This window comes from Onychomys torridus, chromosome 11 (genome assembly GCF_903995425.1).
Source record: "Onychomys torridus chromosome 11, mOncTor1.1, whole genome shotgun sequence".
NCBI lineage: Eukaryota > Metazoa > Chordata > Mammalia > Rodentia > Cricetidae > Onychomys > Onychomys torridus.
Window position 1 is genome coordinate 12326284 of NC_050453.1, and position 18595 is coordinate 12344878.

The 18595-nt window shown below is 41.0% G+C and overlaps 1 protein-coding gene across 2 annotated transcripts in view; it reads right to left on the reverse strand.

Moving 5' to 3' along the window:
• Aida (axin interactor, dorsalization associated) overlaps positions 1–18595 on the reverse strand; it is a 33071-nt gene that overhangs the window by 4863 nt on the left and 9613 nt on the right. Inside the window, exons 1-7 of one of the 2 annotated variants that reach the window (XM_036202031.1) lie at positions 15231–15286; positions 14949–15015; positions 14780–14834; positions 6308–6371; positions 5956–6059; positions 2501–2623; positions 620–742 (exon numbers count right to left, since the gene is read on the reverse strand). In XM_036202031.1, the coding sequence (XP_036057924.1) occupies positions 620–742; positions 2501–2623; positions 5956–6059; positions 6308–6371; positions 14780–14834; positions 14949–14999 (520 nt within the window). In that variant the 5' untranslated portion in view covers positions 15000–15015; positions 15231–15286. Of the gene's footprint in view, positions 1–619; positions 743–2500; positions 2624–5955; positions 6060–6307; positions 6372–14779; positions 14835–14948; positions 15016–15230; positions 15287–18595 lie in introns of those variants that run through there. The other variant, XM_036202030.1, reaches the window with a different exon arrangement.

Below are 18595 nucleotides of genomic sequence, written 5' to 3' on the forward strand. Positions count from 1 at the left end.
TTAAGGCGGCTCTCTCTCTTCCTACCTTCCCTCCTACAAACTGCAAATTCTGGTACTTTTCAACTCAGTGGATCCAAGTGGAAGGAAGGGATTAGAGCACCGGAGTTCCAGCTTCCCCACTCACCAAAAAGAGAAAAGCTGCTGTGCGCGCGTGCGTGTGTGTGCGTGTGTGCATGCAGCAAGCAAGAGGTTAATGTCAGTATCTTCCTTAATCCGTTTCCCACATCACTTTTTGAGATAGGGTTTTTTTTTTTTAACTGAACCTGGAGCTAGTCTGGCTGAGTAGCAAACCTCATCTGTCTTTAGCTCCCAGCCCTGGCAAGCTGCTATGCCTGGCGTTTACATGGTGCAGTGAGCCTAGCTCACTCAGGTCCTCCCACTGAGCCATCTCCCAGGCCTAAAATTTTACTATTAAAGAACATTATATTCTGGTGTCATTATACAACCAAATAACACACCACCTAATTTTAACATGTAAAAAACATTACTATTTGGATTTCTTCAAATCAACTAACCAGGTGACACTGACTTCTGCCAGATGTCAACTACGGTGGGACCACTGTGCACACCCTCCCAAGTGAGTGCTGTCCATAGGAAAACAAAGATTATGGTCACAAACCTTTGGTTAATTTTTCAACATGTTTCTGGAGCTCAATGTCCACATTAAAATGAACATATGTATCTTCTTTCCTTGAAGCCACAGGAGTATCTTGTACAGGAGTTAAATCTATGCCATTCAAATCTAGAGAGAAACAAGTTTCCACTTAGAGGCAATCACATTTAAGACTACCAAGGCCACATTTCCTGCAGAAGTGGGATGGGGGAGGGGTTTCAGGATTCACAGGGATGCCTCCCTGTGTGAACAGGGCCTTTGGAACTGCTGCTGTCCATGGGTGTGTGGAGGCAGTTGAAGTGAGAGGTGGGAGACCACAGAGAGGGAGAAAAGTAAGTTTGCAAGAGGTCAAATTTGATCTTTAAGAGGGGAAAGAACTTCCTGTTTCCTGAGAACACAGGCCTCTCTATTATGTGTAGAGAGAATCTGGACTGAGTATAGCTTGCTACAATGGGACCCTCAGCCCCTATTTTGCAACATTGATCAAGGGGATGGATGAAAAAACTTTAAATCTAGAATTCAGTCAGAACTCCTCTTCTGTACTCAAGTCAGATGGGCATGGGAGCTGCCAAAGAAATCCCTTTCATCAGTTAAGTCTCTAAGTAGAACCTACGTTTTGGTTCTGTTTCCTAAGACATAACTGATTTACCACAACCAGATGGCATGCATTAATTTCCTGGATCCAGGAACCCCACTTAATCAAATTCTTCACTAGGCTTATTTAACAAATAAGGGGTCACATATCAGATATCCTGCCTATCAGATATTTACATTATGATTCATAATGATAGCACGATTACAGTTAGGAAGTAGCAGTGAAATAATGCTATGGCTGGGGTCAGCACACCATGAGGAGCTGTATTACAGGGTGGCAGCGTTATGAAGGCTGAGAATCACTGCTTTAAAGTATCATCCTCCCTAGTGCTGCCATTCTCTGTGGCTAAACTCCTTGTTAGGTTAATTGTCACTAAGGAACCTATGGGTGTGAGTTTGTTTCCACAAATGATGCAAGCTGCCCCCACTTTCTTTCAGCCCACATCTGGCTCTTTGGTTAGCTTCACACTGCAGCTCAATGTTAATTGTACTAACTGGAGTTGTTTCTAGATAATAATGACTTTATCCTTACTGATTCAATAATAAATGTTCTTATTAATTTCTTTTAAACAGTGTCTTGTGTATTCCCCAAAGTTGGGCTCAAGTGATTCTCTTGCCTCAGCTGCCTAGAAACTGAGGATCACAGGCATGCTTCGTCATGCCTGACACCTAAAATTACTTTTAAAGACTAAGTGCTTTGAAAAGAAAGTCCTGTATACTAGGTTCAGCAAAAACAAAATAATTCAACCATGTGGACACTCTGTTGGGGGGGGGACAGGAATGATTACACTTTCTAACTCTGACAACTTTCTTTCCTGTCCTGCAATGGCTCTCAGAGTCTGGATATATGGACAGACCTCTTCCTGGTCTTTACTTCCATCCTCCACTGCAGCACCCACCTTATAGAAACCTGCTGTAGGAATCAGAGGGCTATTCAAACTACATCCCTGTGGAAGAGGAGGATAATTCTGTATCCTGGACACTGTCTCTGCTGCTAAGGGGACTGTGCATGACTAGACAGCTCCCTAGATGGGTCTGGAGTATGAAATTTAAAAAGAAACAAAGACAAGCTCAAAAGCAAAAGTGAGTCTAAGCTATACATTAAAAATGTTTATTAAATATATCAGAAGCGTTCTCTGAAGGAGTAAAGACCAATTCCAGGGACTTCCTATCATTACAGAAGGAATTACAATGAGCTGCTACAGACATGGGAGCCACCGCTCTAAGAACAACTGCTCCAAGTGGAAAGCAGTATGACATCTGCAGAAGAGAGACCACCCCAGAGCTCCTCACCCTTCACGCTGACTGTAATGTAGGGATCGATGCACTGCCCTGCATCTTTCAGTCCGATTCTCTCAATTCTGATAGTGAGTAACGTCATCCCTGGTTCGGACGGCAACCGGGGCAATAAAGTGCCTGGAACAGAGAATCCACAAGAAAACTCAGGCCAGCAACAGTTCCAGCGTGAAGAAACTCAGGCTTCCTGAAACTTAGCAAGCAGGCAGGCAGTGCACATTGTGCTTTCTAGCACTCTCAAACACTGTGGTATTCCTTTTTTGGTTTTTTAGGATGTCCTTAGGTTCCTGAGTATGGAGATTATAGGCAAGTGTCACCACACCTAGCTTGGTGTTATTCTCTGTGACTATATATTTAATTATATCCAAGATAAATCTGCACCCCATACTCCCCAGACACCATAAAAGCAGATTAAGGCAAGAATGTTAAAAATTCATGTTACTCAAGGAAGCCCAATTCTAAGCTACCATGAAATCAGTACTACAGCATGTCCACACTTTATATGTATATACCTTATATCTCAATATGAACTTGTAGAAAAGGACTGAAAAATTTTTAAGTATTTTGTTATTCTGAAGCTTAAGAAGTTTGAGAGTAGACCAGAAAATCCTTCAGTTACTACTAATTTATAGCTTAGTATTCATAGATTCAATTATTAGATTATTAAAGCCTAATTTCCTACTCTATTCCTCATCCTAGTTTGCATGATGTATTCTTAGAAGTCAGTACTAGAGGGAATGGCAACATCAAACTCTAAGAGCGATTTGAGTGTTTGAAACATTTCCATTCACCAATTAAATTTTTAAAACTAAAGGCCAGGCTGGACACCTGGCTCAGTGGGTAAGCGTGCTTTCTCTGCAAGCTGAATTTGAACACCCAGCACCCGTGTAAACAGCTGTGCATGACTGCACAGGGGGAGAAGGGCAGAGGAGGCCCAATCCCAGATGCTGAGGTTCCGGTTCAGAGCCTGTCTCCAGTCATAAAGTAGAGGCTGCTGCAACTGGACACACTCCACAGTCTGCCTGGCCTCCAAATCTGTGTGCATGGACACATGCACCCAAAACCTAGGTGCATGCAACAGGCACACATATACTACACACAGACCGCCCCCTCCAAAAAAACCAAAATAACACAAAACTAAAAGCCCACCCAAAAGAGAGCAGCATCCCAACCCTCAATGGTCAGTCTTAATCCAGTGTGTGCAGTAAGTTAAGCCACACACAGAACACAACACTTATGTAGGGTTTTTCAGCTGGTATCTTTCCTTTCCATTCAGCAATGTACTATCCTACTTTCAACAATGAAGAATATGGAGAACAGGATTCAGCACCTTCCAAAATGAGCATCTGATTGACAGTGAACAGGTGTTGAGGAAACTGGGGGTAGAAGGCAATGAAAATGTTGTAAACTGGAATGTGGTCACAAAAATGCCACCACTTTATAAATCAAAAACTTATAAATCCTAGATAGAGTCTCTATAAATCAAGAATCACCAAATAGTAGGTAAATTTTATCTGAATATTATAATAATGCTATTACAAAAAAATAGTTTTAAAATGTGTTAACTTTTTTTGTGGGTTTGGTGTTTATTTGGGGGGACAGGGTCTCATCGTATAGCCCAGGCTGACCTCACACTCAAGGCAACCCTCCAAGTTCAGTCCCCATGTGCTAGATGATAGGCACAAAACACCACACCCGGCTCCTATCCTTACTCCCTAGTTTAAATATGAAGACAACACAGAAAATGAAGAGTGGGAGATGGCCTTCACTGCAGTGTTTCATTGACAAAACTTAATGGGATAGGAGTAATTCTGAGCATACACAAAAATCCCTAAGCCTGCCTGCATGGTCGTGGACTGGTTAGACACAGGCAACACCTATGGAATGAGTACATCTCACTGGCCTCAGACAGACTTCAGAAAGGTAAGAAACACCTTAGAAATCTTAGGAAAGAAATGGGAGTACTTCATTTAGTTGTGTTCTTCTGCAAAAAGGCTCATGCAATTATATAAAATTTATTAGATAAATAATGAAATTAGTGCACTATCTTCTGTTCATGGACAGCTGATCTGATGCTTCCACACACCTCTAATTGTTCTCCCAGAGACAGCCGGCACTGCTGCCGTCTAACACACAGACCACAGCTCAGGCTGTTCAGATGACTCTGCTCTGTAATGGGGTCTTCTAGGAGAAACTTCATGCTAACATAGTTAAATTTCTTAATGCCTTTCTTCAGTCTGTGCTTTGAAAAAAGCCTATAGAAAACTGTACCTGCCGGGCAGTGGTGGCACACGCCTTTAATCCCAGCACTCGGGAGGCAGAGCTAGGCGGATCTCTGTGAGTTCAAGGCCATCCTGGTCTACAGAACAAGATCTAGGACAGCCTCCAAAGCTACACAGAGAAACCCTGTCTAGAAAAACCAAAAGAAAAGAAAATTATACTTAACAGTGGTAGTATGCATGTAGAACACATACATACATGTAGGCAAAAGACTCACACATGAAATTTTGAAAAATGAATAAATCTAATAAAATTAAGAAAAATAGAAATAAAAATAAGCATGTGCTTTCAGAAGCAAAACAGATCAGAAATGATGTCTTGTGCCCAAGAAGGGCTGTCAGCAGTAACGGCTACTATGTATAATTTCCCTAAAGTTATTTACATTTACAGGGAGGGAAGAGCCTTATCCAAGCTCTTCCACAAATAGAAAAGGCTCACTCTATACCCTTCATTCCACTTAGATGATGGTAATGGTAAGGTGTCTGCCCACCTGGGCCTACTTCTCCCAACCACAATTTGGTTAAAGTCTGATTATGTAACACAGAGACAGGCTGATACTACAGGCCCAGGACAGAGCTTGGCCTGTGGTTGGCATTTGGGATCTTGGATCTGATGAAGATTTCCATCTGCTCTGTTCATCTTACAACATCTGAACTGTTTGTGTGAACAGTATGGCTTGTGCTGAATACTCTTTCCTTCTGAAACCTATAATTTTGGTTTATAGTAGGTAGAAAATGACTCTGTGATCAGTTACCAATGAATCTCTAAGTAGACATTTCACCTTTCACCATGCTGCCACAGTTTGTTACAGCAGGAATTAAATACTGCCCATGTGGCTGGAAGCACGCGGAAAGGGCTTTGGAATCTGCACCCACTGTCCTCTGATTTGGTCCATATGCCTCTTCCTTTGGCTAATTTTGCTCCTGTGTTCTCTTGCAGTACTTTATAGTTGTGAGTCTCAGTGAATCACTGAGCATGTGTTCTGAGGACCACTAACACAGAGGATCCTTTCACACTGTGTTTAGATAGCCACTGACAGTGGCCCAGCCATGGAACTTGCTTACAGCTGGCAAGGGCTCGGGAGAGGTTTTCCTCTCCACTAGCAAACACCAACATAAGTTCCAAAGGTCCTGCTGGACAAAGCAGTGCATGTGCTATGTAAGGATGCCCACCAGGAACTCTAGCAGAGAAAGAATCAGGAGGTCCTGCCCCAGCACCACCTTCTTCATCTTCTTCAAATTCCAAATTCTCTTCTTCACCAGGTGCTAAAATCCGTCTACATGTAAGAGAGAGAGAGAGAGAGAGAGAGAAAACTAAACAATGAGCTAGAATGTTTAATACACCAACAAAGCCTCACAGCTGTTCTACAGGATGCTGAATATTATAAGAGGTTGAAATATTGTTATCAATGTTGATATCACCCATATCAAAGATACCAAAGTGGATAAAACAACAGACAACAGATGTATCTGTAAAACAATATAAAGAAGACAGTAAGAGAAGATGAATATGAATACTTATTACCTTAATGGGATAGGCTGAACATCAAATGGGAATTCTTTATTGTATGTAAGAATATTCTTCAGGACTGCAATAAAAGACAAAGAAACATGAATTATTCTATAAAAACTAAATTATAGCTCAAAGAGCTAATTTTTAGTAAATTTTACCATGTACATTTACATATATTTTTAAATTTCCAGATTATCATTCCAGAGCCACTGTACTTGCTTGTAGAAGGTCTGAGAAAATTAGGCCCCCAAAACTTTTCCTACTGTGTACAAGGTCCTGGGTAAGACACAGGGTCCTCCCTGTACTGAAGGGCTGACATTAAAGGTGACAATTAGAGAGATCCAGGAGCATATCTTATTCTGTCTTGAGTTTCCTCCTGACATGCTTTGTGTTAGCAGTTACACATATCATACTCCTTTTATGATGAAATGTACTGCTTATGTCTCTATACTACTAGATCTGGACACAGTACAGTGCATCCTCAAGAGAAGTCTCCAGACAACATGGTACCTGTGTCCTGGCTGTAGTTACCCCCACAGCTCCCTTTGGGCATGTAAGCTTAGAGAGAGATACTCTGTAATGCTGCTGTGTCTGCCGGAATACTCTAAGTATGTAATTTAGTGTTTCACTTCCAGCCTTATGGGTCCTGGTAACAAGCTGCAAATTACACGAAAGTGAATCCACGGCATGAAATGGACAACACAAAAGGCTCCTGTAACTTAGTGCTCAATACACTCAGCCTTTGACTTCGAAGTCCCGTAAGTTATATTGGTACATAGCAAATAGCCTCCAAAGAGGGTATCCAGAGGGCACAGGTTGCAATTGCATGTCATGTTTCAACGACTGTCAATTTTATATCCAATTCTTACATGTGTACCAGCCACAGTTCTCTTTGGTTTGTACTCTCTCTCTTTAGCTCTTACCTTCATCCTGCCACCATCTTCCTTTTTCTCAGTAACTGTGTACTTAGTGACCACAATGGTTTAGACTCTTAGGATATACTATCATGATCAAGAACTAAATGGTTCTTCAACCAAACTCAAGAAAAACAGACACCAAACATGTCAACCAATAGACCAGATAATACACAAATGTGAGAAGCTAAACAATGGCATCACAGAGGAAGTAAAAGAGCAACACATCCTACTTTACTGTCTTTTGAGAAGATGTCCCTCAACAGCATCCAACTGGAAGGGTTTGCAGCTGAAAGCATCTGATGCCCCTCTTCTGATAAAATCCTATTACATATATTAACATTCTGCAGATCTACACATAGTAGAGCTTATTCTCAAGGGAAGTCTTCAAACACCTGTACTGGCTGTGGGAGGTTTGAGGTGTACACTTATCCAAAACTCCCACTGGGACTGTGGACCAGACGCAAGAAAAGCAGATCACGGATGCCAACAAGTGGACAAGCTAATGTGCAAATGTGGCGGCTACTGTTAGGACGGACACCCAGAAAGCTGTGTAAATGGACAGAGAGACAGTGGAGAAGCTGGAGTCCACAGGGTCAGTGTTCAAAACGAAGTTGTCAGAAGACACGGGAGCTGTGACTCAGGATAGAGGCATCACCGACAGTCACTCCAGAGTTGGAACTTTTCAGTATTGAAGAAGCAGGAGCAAGAAAGGCTCAGAGAAGGAAGTGGAGCTTTTGTGAGGGCTTGCCTTTTTTTGAGACAGAGTTTCACTCTATATCCCAACCTGGCCTAGAATTCACTATGTAACTGATGGCAATCTTCCCACCTCAGCCTCTTGAACAGGAATGTCCCACCACATCCAGTTTGGGTTTGACTTCTTCAGATGATAGAAAGTTGAAAAGCAAGACCAAAGTATTGTACTCTGAATTATAAGCAAGCCACCCCAATTAAATGTCTTCATTTAAGAGTTGCTGTGGTCACAGTGACACTTTATAGCAATAAAAAAACCTAAGACAGAAGTTGGTACCAGGGACTGTTGGGCCCGGACCCCCATTCCTTGGGTAGCTGTTGCCTTGCTTACTGACCTTGATCAGATGTCCTCCCTATGCTGATTCCCTGCCAGTTTCCTCCCTCCTAAACAGCTTACCAGAAGTTCCTTGTTTGTGTATACTGCATATTGGTGTAAACAGCTAGGATGCAAGAATGTAAAACATCTGCAGGGACCTTCTGCCCTCCAGGGTTCTCCCACTGTTCTGTAAGCCTGTATTTAAGGCCTCTTTCCTCCTTCAATAAACAGCATCCTACTGAGAAGAATGACCCGCTGTCTTGCTGTCTTGTCTGTTTTAATCCTCAGCCCCTCGCTGGGACATGGTGAATGGGTAGTAGCACAGGCACTACAAGGGACTGAGGTATTGCTGTGATAGGACTGACCATGATTTTGTTTGGAGGAATTTAGACTTTGATACTTTGGGTTAGGAAAGCAGTAGAATGCTTTAAGCACTGCTTAATGGCCCATGGAAGACTGAGGTGCTAAGAGTTATTTGAAATGTTGGGGGTTCAGTCAAGAGGTTTCAGAGAAGAATTTTAGTATGTTGCCTAGACATCATTCTTGTGATATTTGGTGAAGAAAGTGGCTGCCATTTGGCTTTGTCAGAAGAGTCTGTCTGAGGCTAAAGTGAAGAGTTTTGCATTAATTTCCTTGGTAGCGGGAATCTCAAAACAGCCTAATGTAGATTCTGTTATGTGGTTATTGGTAGTAACTATAATGAAGATTTATAATGAAAAGGATCAAGAAAATGTAAAATTTGAGGAGAAAAGGAATGAAGTGTTGTGTTCAAGGAGATAAATAGATTAAGAAATGGAAGAGAGGAAGTGGTGACCTCAGGGCAAGGTCTTACCCAGCTAAGTTTCCAACTTAGTTAGAGGCCATTGAGTGAAGCTGTGAAGGAGAAACCTGGATTGCCTTGGAGACCTCAAGATGTTAGAGATGCCAGTTCTGAAATACCTGCTGAGGAGAGCCGCTAACAGGGATGGAACCAGCCCAACAGAAAGAAGTGAGTTGCAGCCAACAAATCTGAAAGGACTGGGAGATCTGAAGAGTTTTTCGACATCAGACATGGAGATGCAGAGTTTGTAGTTTTCCCAGCTGGTTTTTGGTCTTGCTTTGGTCCAGTGTTTCTTTACTATGCTCCTTTCCCTACATTTTGGAATGGTAACATTATCCTGCGCCATTATTTGTTGGAAGTATGTGATCTGTTTTTTGATTTTGACTTTACAGGGGATTACAGTTACAAGACTGCATAAATCTCAGAAGAGACTTTGGACTTTAAAACATTGTCAACTGTGATAGAGTATGGGAATGTGTGAAGTTGGACTAAATGTATTTTGCATTATGATATTGTTACAAGCTGATGGGGGCCACGGAGTGGAATGTGGTAGTTTGTATGTAATCAGTCCCCATAATCTCCTACACAGTGGCATTATTAGGAAGTATGGCTTTCTTGGAGTGGGGACGGGCTTTGAGATTTCCTATGCTCAGGATACCAATGTCTCAGTGGACTTCCTGTTGCCTACAAGATGTAGGACTCTCAGCTGTTCCTCCAGCACCATGTCTGCCTGCATGCCACCATGCTCCCTGCCATGATGATAAAGGGCTGAACCTCTGAAGCTGTAAGCAAGCCACCACAATTAAATGTTTTCATTTCTAAGAGTTGCTGTGTTCATGGTGTCTCTTCACAGCAATAAAAACTAAGACACCACAGCTGCAAATATTTTGCTTCTTGTAAACTTCTTTTTCAGGTATCAGTGCTTTCAAAAGGAAATCCTTGAGAGTGGAGAGAGATGCCTCAGTGTTTAGAGCATGCATTATTCTTTGAGAGAACCACAGTTCAGTTCCAAGCACCCACTGAGGGTGGCTCACAACCATCTCTAACTTCAGTTCCAGGGGATGAGGCCCTGTTGTGACTTCTGAAGGCACATGCACTCCTATGTACACATCAACCCCAGGAATGCCTCCACTGGCCTGCTTTCATCAGCCAGGCCTTACTGTTTTTTTTCTCTTGTTACATTTTATGTATTTTGTGTGCATGCAATGTGGAGGTCAATGGACAGCTTTTGGGAGTAGGCTCTTTCCTTCCACCATGTGGGATTGAACTCAGGTAGTCAGGCTTGGTGGCAAGTGTCTTTACTTGTTATTTCTGGGCCTCACTTTTTAAAAACTGTTTCACAATCTCACTCCAGCAGCTGAGGACCATTCAGTTTGATGTACTTATACCACCCTGACTCCCTCATTGTCCTCTCCTACTGAGAATCAGTCCACCTCTCTTACTCATAGAGAATGGATCTTCCATCTCCTTGCAGTTCATGCTCTAAAAAAATGACACAAATGGAAATATCAACATGTGTTCTTGTAGCAACATACCACTTTCATGGTAGGCAAAAATGGAAAAAAAAACAACTTTCATTCTGAAGGTTATTTTTTAAACTATGGAAGAAGGCTTCCTCTCAAGACATTTAAATCTATTGAATACAGCACAATTTGCTGAGTTTATACTATAAGCAAAGCATTGTATAGACTATGCACAGGAAAGTCAAAGGTTGCTTATAACTGCTCTGAAGAACAGAATAAACAGAAATGAGACTAATACAGGGCAGATTCTGACAGGCTATAAAAACACCGTGAAATGGAGAGGAGGTAGTGGGTCCAAAGGAGAGCACAGGAAGCTGTCAGGAAAGGTGGGTTTCTGTGGTGTTCCAAAGGATGGATTAACGGAAAGGAACTTTATTGATGGTGAGGGGAGATAGGTTGGAGTAAGCAGTATGTTCTGAGAAGTAACATAAAAATTACTAGAATTACTAAAATCACAAGTTTAACATGAACTTCATACAGGACTTTCAAGAGATTTACAAACTTTGAAGGAGGAATACATTAGCAAAGTGAATCACCTGAGTCCAGCATACTGAAAGCTACGCCATTCACTTTCCACAGAAGAGGCATCATCAAGGGTGAGCTTGACTAAGACTATTTCATCTAAGATGTACTTAAACACTAAATTGCAGAAAGTATTTCTGATAGAAATAATTCCTAATTGTCCAACTTTTATAAACTAAAAAAATTACAGAGTATGTCCTACCGAGATACAGTATACATAGCTATGCGCCTCCCAAAAGCAATAGAAAGTTAAAATCACGTAAAAGGATTGAGAAGAGGCCAGCAGATAGCTCAATGGGTAAAGGTGCTTGCTGCTAGGCCGGAAGTCCCAAGTTCAATCCCTGGGACCTGTAAGAACCAATTCCTACAAGCTGTCCTGCAGGTTATCCTCTGATGTCTACCCAGGTGCGGAGTACTCAGATAGATAGATGGATGGATGGATGGATGGATGGATGGATGGATGGATGGGTGGGTGGGTGGGTGGGTGGGTGGATGGATGGATGGATGGATGGATGGATGGATGGGTGGGTGGTTGGGTGGGTGGGTGGTTGGGTGGTTGGGTGGGTGGGTGGATGGATGGATGGATGGATGGATGGATGGGTGGGTGGGTGGATGGATGGATGGGTGGATGGATGGGTGGATGGATGGATGGATGGATGGATGGATGGATGGATGGTTGGGTGGATGGCTGGCTGGCTGGATGGATGGATGGATGGTTGGGTGGGTGGGTGGTTGGGTGGTTGGGTGGGTGGTTGGGTGGGTGGGTGGGTGGATGGATGGATGGATGGATGGATGGATGGATGGATGGATGGATGGGTGGGTGGGTGGATGGGTGGATGGGTGGGTGGGTGGGTGGGTGGATGGGTGGATGGATGGATGGGTGGATGGGTGGGTGGATGGGTGGATGGATGGATGGATGAATGGATGACAGATAGATGATAGATATAGACAGAGAAGTAAACAACTTTAAGAAGAAAAAGTTCAAATGAAAAGAATTATCTAAATTCAAAATATAATAAAATGAAGGTGAAGTTACTGTAATTCCTGTACTTAGGAGGCTGCTTCAGGAGAACTGAGTTTCAGACAAGCCTGGGCTACACAGCAAGGCCTGGTCTTCTTACAAAAATGAAGCAAAATAAAATAAATCTAAAATTACTATATTTCTATTCCCACTCTAAATCTTTAGAATACAAACAAAAGCCTTAAAAAAAAAAAAAAGCAAGCAAGTGGAACAGACAACCACTAAAGATCTTAGTGTAGTATCCCACTAAGGCATGAGTCAATAGTTTCTCACAAGTTTGAACTAGAAAACTACGACATTTAGGAGTGATATATCCCAAACCCATTCCTGGTATTTGCAAACATAAGGTCATAGACAAGTGGGAGAGTCATCATTAGCAAAAGACAGTTGAGAAAATCTCTGAATGCCAAGGCATATAGCTGATACTCAAAAAAAAAAAAAGGCAACCAATAAAGTCTCTTTGAGGCACTGGGAGGAATTACAGAGGCTATTAGAGAGAGATAATAAATGCCTACTGGTAACCAGTTCACAATCTTCATGGCTATCCACCTAGCATAAGACTCCTTTCCTACTCTGCCCCTTCTTCCCTTTGCCCCTCCTGCAGCGCTGGAGAACTAAACCAGGGCCTGTTCCTGTAAGGCCCAGCCCCAGCCTTCTGTAGGATTCTTCAATTCTGTTTGAAGCAAACAAAAACCAAAAATCCTAACTGAAAATGGTAATTGTAAGAAGCCAAAATCCTACTTCTTCTTTTATCATTAAAAAAAAAAAGAAAAGAAAAGAAAGAAAGGAACTAAGGATTTTTCTTAGCCCCAGACACCACCAGGCATCGTGACTACAGCTAGGACCTTGCTGGCTGCATTCCTTTGTTTGTTTCCTGTGGTTCTGGGGATGCCTCACATATTCTGGGTATGTGCTCCACCACTGAGCACACCAGCCTCAGTGTCAGAATCTTTTCATTAAAGTCATCAATGTGCTTTTCTACAAAATACCTTATAGATAGCCAGTCATGGAAGACTATATATGGTTCCATTTGTGTAAAATGTTCAGACTAGACAAATTTATAGACAAATTAGATTAGTGGTTGCCTAGAGCTGGTCATTGGAGAGGGTCAGAACTGGATGGGGGAAAGTGAGGGATACTAGTGGACACAGGGTGTCTTTTTAGGGTGATGAAAATATCCTAAAATTGACTGTGTCAATGGTGCACTGTCAAGGCAATAAAAAGTAATAATTATACATTTTAAATTAGTGAATTTTATGGAATCTAAATAACATTAAATGAAGCTACCAATAAAACTTACATAAAGTATTTGTTAATGCTTTTTAAAGAAACCGTAAAAGTTCTATGAATTAGAAAATGTGGTCAGAAAAAATTAAAAATGTTTACATTATTTGATCGACATTCCTATATTCACTGAGAACAGGTAAGAACTACTTATAAATACAAAATTATAGTTCTCGTAGTCTGCATCACATAAAGTGCCAAAACTATTAAAATGGCAGTTTATTATAATTCTTGCCATATGAGAAAGACCTTGCTCTGAAGAGATGAAATATGGCCATCTAACAGTTGTGGAAAAGCCACCAGAATCGCAGCAGATCTGTGTTCCTGGGTCTTGTTGCTTCTCTCTACCAACCCAAACTAAACAAAAGAAACCTGATCCTGTTTAGCATAGACCCTGCAAACCTCTTTTTACCCTGGTCCTTCCATTACGAGACATTTCCACTTCCTTGATCACTTATATCTGCTTCTCTCAGACTTGCTGGGAATTAGCAGTGTGTGAAGCTGACACGGGCAATCTCTTCAGTTCTTTCTTTCACCTTTCACCCAAGGTGTGGAGACACCCAAAGTATTACACTAACATGAACTCTGCTCACCTGATTCAAGCCCTGCCAGCTACTAAGGGCTGCAGTGAAACAGGGCTGAGCACTTCATCTCCTTCTTCTACTACAAAGTGAGAGAATGTGACCACACAGCCATGATTCCTTCTATTCTACAATGCCATGATTTTATGATTCCAGACTGAGAATTTGCCTTAACAGATGGATCTGAAAGCTATTCTTCCCTGTTTACAAAAGCATGTTAAGCCATGCAATCCTGCCTTGCTGGTATTGGCTAAGGTTTACTTAGTCATATTCACCTCTGCCCATACTACAGACATTTCAAGAAAGAGAACATTCATCTGAACCAGCAAAACGGAAAGAAAGCATCTTAGTCACCAAATGTTTGAAGAAATTATTTACTTCAAAAACTTTTAGAGGAAGAGAAAAAAATAGACACAACAAGGAAGTATTTCATAGCATGGCTCACAGGGGGCTACAGTTTTCATGCTATATAAACTGAATGACACCACTGACTATAATTTCTATCTTCCTTAGCCTCTGCTGTAAATGTTTGTTGAAGAACTAGTCTCATTAAAGTCACCAAAACAAAGGCTAATAGATATTTACATCAAATTATAATTACTTCAAATATTGCAGGGATTTAAGAAGGACTAAAGATGCTACATAATTAGATAGTAGGAGAAAACCACCATCTATGCTAAATAGCATTAACAGCTACCATGAATTATCTCCCTAAAAGAGAGCCCAAGAACACCAGAAGGTAAAACTTACTTGGTTCTAGCTTCTTCAGGTCTTCCAGTTTAAATTCCTCTTGGGACTGTGTGGACTAAATTTAAAATATGCACATTACATCTTTTTACTACAAAGATTTCACCGTACCCTACATCTCTTAAGTGGTAAAAAACTAAACATTCAAAATGATTCAAAATCTATTTCTTGCCTTCACGGTAGAAAATGAAAAGTTCCAAACTGGGTTTTGTTTGTTTTGCATTCCCGGAACATTTAGGCTAAATGTAATACAAAAAAAAAAAAAAATTAAATAAATAAAGTTATGGCTTTGATTTCTATAGTTTAAAAACGGAAACTAAATCACATAAGTATGCATGTTACTGATGAATCCTCCTAGCTGTAAAACTCTCCTGTGAGGATACAGCCTTAGGCACGCCTGTCCACTATTTCAGCAGAACAATCATGTTAGAAAGTGAAGAACACCTCTACTTACCTGCAATGCTGCGCTTCGCAATTCTAAACATGTGGCGATTTTGCCTATGGTTTTCTGCAGAGAGATAAAAAAAACAAAATCAGGTAAATTTTTATCAATAAGAAGTTTCTAATTTTTAAAAACAAGTTAAATCTTATTTCCCTGTAGCATCTGGCAGACTCAAGAGAAAAAAAAGCAGGATGCAAAGGCCTGAGATGAGAAGTGAGTGTGTACTCTCTTACACTAACACCCCACAACCAATTCTAAATAAAGCAAGGTCTCTTTGGTGACAGTTTTAACGTGACTTAAAGGGTAATTAGTAAGTGAATAATGGAAACCAATATGGAATTTCCCAAAAAATTAAAAACAGGGCTGGCAAGAGGGCTCAGCAAGTGCTTGTTACCAAGCCTGATGACCTGAGTTCAATCCCCTGAACCCACAGTTGTCATCTGATATATGCTCATATATCCACACACATGCACATACATACATATACACCCATACACATACAAATAAAATACAAAAAATCATTTAAAAACTTAAAAGTAGAACTACCATATAGCCAAGCAGTCCCGCTGCTTGGTAGACAGCCAAAGGACATGAAGTCAGGATGTTCAAGAGCTATTCACACTCTCCTGCTTTCTGCAGTCCTATTCGGTTGCCACAAATCAGAAAGACAAGTCCCCACTGACTGACACATGAAGAAAATGTGCTCGTCCACACAGTGGGACAAGCAATGCCATCACTGGAACCAGGGATCAAGCTAAGCAAAGTTAAAGTCAGGAAGAGAAAGGCAGGGATCACACACTCGTTCTTCTGGAGCATTAACAAGCTGAGTTTTCTGAGCGGAGAAAAGCCTGGCAACTAGAGGCTGGGAAGAGCCAGAGGGAAGGGAGGACAGGGAGAAGCTGACCGAGGAGAGCTAAGTCACAGTAAGACAGGAGCAAGAGGTTCGCTTTCTGTCACACAGTGGGGGACAATGTATGACAACGCTGTAGAGGAAACTTAAACACTCCAAAGATAGAACTCCAAAGGCTGGGGATATGGTTTGGTTGGTAGAGTGCTGGTCTGACATGCACAAAGTCTTGGGCTCAATCTAAAGCATGACGGGCTAAAACCAGGCACAGGGACATGATCCCACACTCAGGTGGTGGCATGATCAAAAATTCAAGGTCCTCCTTAGCTACTCAGCAAATTCTAAGCTATTCTAGGCTACACAAGCTCCTGACTTTAAAAAAAAAGGAATTTGAATGTTTTCACTACACAGATAATAAATGTTTGAGCATGAAAGTTATTTGATTTAAATGTCACACGATAGATACATGTATCAAAAAATAATCTTATTACAGGGCATGCTGGCCCATCCATGACCTCTTTTAATCCCAGCACTTGGGAGGCAGAGGCAGAGGTGATCTCTGTGAGTTCATGATCAGCCTGGTGTACACACCAAGTTTCAGGGCAGCCAGGGCTACATAGTGAGAACCTGTCTCAACCATAAATAAATAAATAATGAATAGCATTGCCCATTAATATGTACAATTTTAATTTCCTTTTGTGTGTGTCAGTTAAATTTAAATAGCTGGGCATAGCTGCACATGTCTTTAATCCCAGCACTCAGGTAATCAGAGGTAGGTGGATCTCTGTGAGTTCAAGGCCAGCCTGGTCTCCATAGAGTTCCAGGACAGACAGGGCTACATAGAGAGACCTGTCACAAAAATAAATATATAAATTAATTAAATAAGAATAAACTCAAGTATTCCTAAAAAAAGGTGCCAATGAAAAATGCTCCATGCCACAGTTCCTTCTAAGCTTTCTTATTTCTTTACAAAAGATTCAAAATTTCTCAACTTATTAGAACACTATCATAATCAAATTCTGACTGAAGCAAACCCAACTTATTGAAATACATATGTAATACTAAACAAAATCAGTATCTAAAACAAATAGTGGGGAGTTTTATCGTCAGCTATGTTTTATATAAAAAGAAATACAATGGCCAATAATGACTAGGCATAGTTCCTGCTTTCACTAAGATTATGTTCTATGTGATGTAAGACACAGAATCACAGAGTATAAAGCATGGGCATAAGAGTCTACAAACTCCAGCAGAGGGTGCTATACAAACCTTACCAAAAAACAGTGAGACATGCTAAGGAACCAAACCCAAGGAGGATTTCTAAAACTAAAGAGTTTAGGAGGGTGACACACCGTTCACCTGCCACCCGAGAGCAAAGTGAAGGGTTTGAAAAAATAAACTTCTATATTGAGATACAGCTGCTTAAATATATATATATATATATATATATATATATATATATTTAATTCTAAGGGCTGGAGAGATGGCTGAGCAGTTAAATAGTACTGGCTGCTCTTGTAGAGGACCAAGACTCAAGGCACATCAATGACCTGGCAGCTCATAACCATCGGGAATTCCAATTGCAGAGATCCAACACCCTCTTCTGGCTTCTGTGGGCACCACACATGCAAGTGGTGCATAGACATACACACAGACAAAACACCCAAACACAAAATAAAATATCTTCTAAATTTTTAAAAATAATTCTATTCACACTGAGATACAGCAATATACTAAATATTTAAAATGACAGCGTCTACTTTTTCTTCTTTATTACAAAATCTATTTAATTTCATACACTTAACACCTAAGATTAAAATGTAGTTTAGCAACAAGGAGTTCACTAATAAACTCTTAAATAGAAACTTTTCTTCTTATAGAACCAAGAGCCTTTTATACAGAAATACACTGCAATATAGCAAAATATCAATAGGCATTATTTATAACTACTTTAGGGAATGACATCTAACCTCAGTATTAAAAAAAGTGGGACACTATCATTTTAGCTGTGGCAATAATTTAAAAATATGTAGATGCCCTTGATGTCACAAAGATGTGCTGCTACTGAAATATTGCAGAAAAATGGTTAAGGAAGTCAAGTCTGGACATGCCAGTCCAAGTACACTAAGACCAAGGACCGGGGAGCCAGATGGCTCCGGGAACAACAGAGGTAACTGTGTGTTTGCTATGCAAGCTTGCCACCTGAGAGGTGAGGGTGGAGAGAACCAGCTCCTGAACACCTTTAATTCCAGCACTCAGGAGGCAGAGGCAGGCAGATCTCTTAGTTCGAGGCCAGCCTGGTCTAGGACAGCCAGAGCTACTCCACAGAGAGACCCTGTCTCAACTCCCCCTCCCATCTCCATCCCCCCAAAAGACTAAGCACTGAAGGTAAGCTAAATCTAATTGTAGATTTAAACTATTAATACTCACGCAGACTTAATACAGTATAGAAAATCCAGGTAAATGCTATTTTACTTTGTCATTGTCTCAGGAAATTGATAGCTCAAAGGATCAATTAGGGGAAAAGATA